This window comes from Sinocyclocheilus rhinocerous, unplaced genomic scaffold (assembly GCF_001515625.1).
Source record: "Sinocyclocheilus rhinocerous isolate Xijiao unplaced genomic scaffold, SAMN03320098_v1.1 scaffold1609, whole genome shotgun sequence".
NCBI classification, from domain to species: domain Eukaryota; kingdom Metazoa; phylum Chordata; class Actinopteri; order Cypriniformes; family Cyprinidae; genus Sinocyclocheilus; species Sinocyclocheilus rhinocerous.
Window position 1 is genome coordinate 244,791 of NW_015633539.1, and position 990 is coordinate 245,780.

The following is a 990-nucleotide window of genomic DNA, read 5'->3' on the forward strand; positions in this document are numbered from 1 at the left end:
CCATATTCCTCTATCATACAGTATATAAGCCTGATCAAATATTACACTCAAATAATGTTGAGTGCACCTTTTTTCTCTTTTTTTTAATTACTGTTTTGTTTTAAAGGTTCAATAAACTGTTCCATTTAAAAGAAAATGTTTTGTTGTTGCTGTTGTTTTTATTTTCTAACTATTATTTCATATGTCAGGCTTTAGAGGGTTAAAACTTTCCAAACAGGACAACTTACCTGGGTGTGTGAAAGGCCATGGCCCAGCAATGAAGCCAATGTAGGCAGTCACACAGACGAGCAGGATGCCGTGGAGCAGAGTTACCAGCCTGCAGTTCCACTCACAATCTCTCGCACTGTTCAAGTGACACAGCAGCACATACAGAAAGTACCAGCCAATCAGGCTGCAGCTCGTCTCCACAATCATCAAAGGCATTTCTGCACTGGAAAGACAAAATAGACAAACATATGAATAAGATATGCACAATTCTTGTGTAGCAAATATTTGAAATTGCTGTCTGCATCAGGGTATTATAGTTAACTACAACTAAAACCATAAAAAAACGAGACTTGAAATAAAATATAATTTAACTAAAATAAAATGTAAAAAAAACATATTTTATTCAACTAGTTGCTGAGGCCACAATCCTCATTTTTATGTCATGTAACTTGATGTACAAAAATAACTAAAATGAAACATAATGAACACTATATGCATATAAAAAAAAAAAAGCATAACAAAGCAAAATTAATAAAACTTTAAATACAAATAGAAAGTTTAATAAGATATAAATGATCTGTGTACCAAATACTTAAAATTTCTGGCTGCATCATAGTTATTATAATTAACTAAAACCATAAAATTATTGTGACTTGAAATGAAATAAATGTTAACTGAAAAAAAAAAAAAATAAAATAAAAATATATTTCAGTTAGTTGCCAAGGAAGCATTTCTCATTTAGTTTAACTTGATGTACTAAAATAACTAAAGCTAAAAAAAAAA

At 30.2% G+C, this 990-nt stretch overlaps 1 protein-coding gene across 1 annotated transcript in view; it reads right to left on the bottom strand.

The window, feature by feature from the left end:
* LOC107744340 (transmembrane protein 136-like) overlaps nucleotides 1–990 on the bottom strand; it is a 3,140-nt gene that overhangs the window by 1,542 nt on the left and 608 nt on the right. The window contains exon 2 of the mRNA XM_016557920.1: nucleotides 228–430. Within this exon, the coding sequence (XP_016413406.1) occupies nucleotides 228–423 (196 nt within the window). The 5' untranslated portion in view covers nucleotides 424–430. The remainder of the gene's footprint in view (nucleotides 1–227; nucleotides 431–990) is intronic.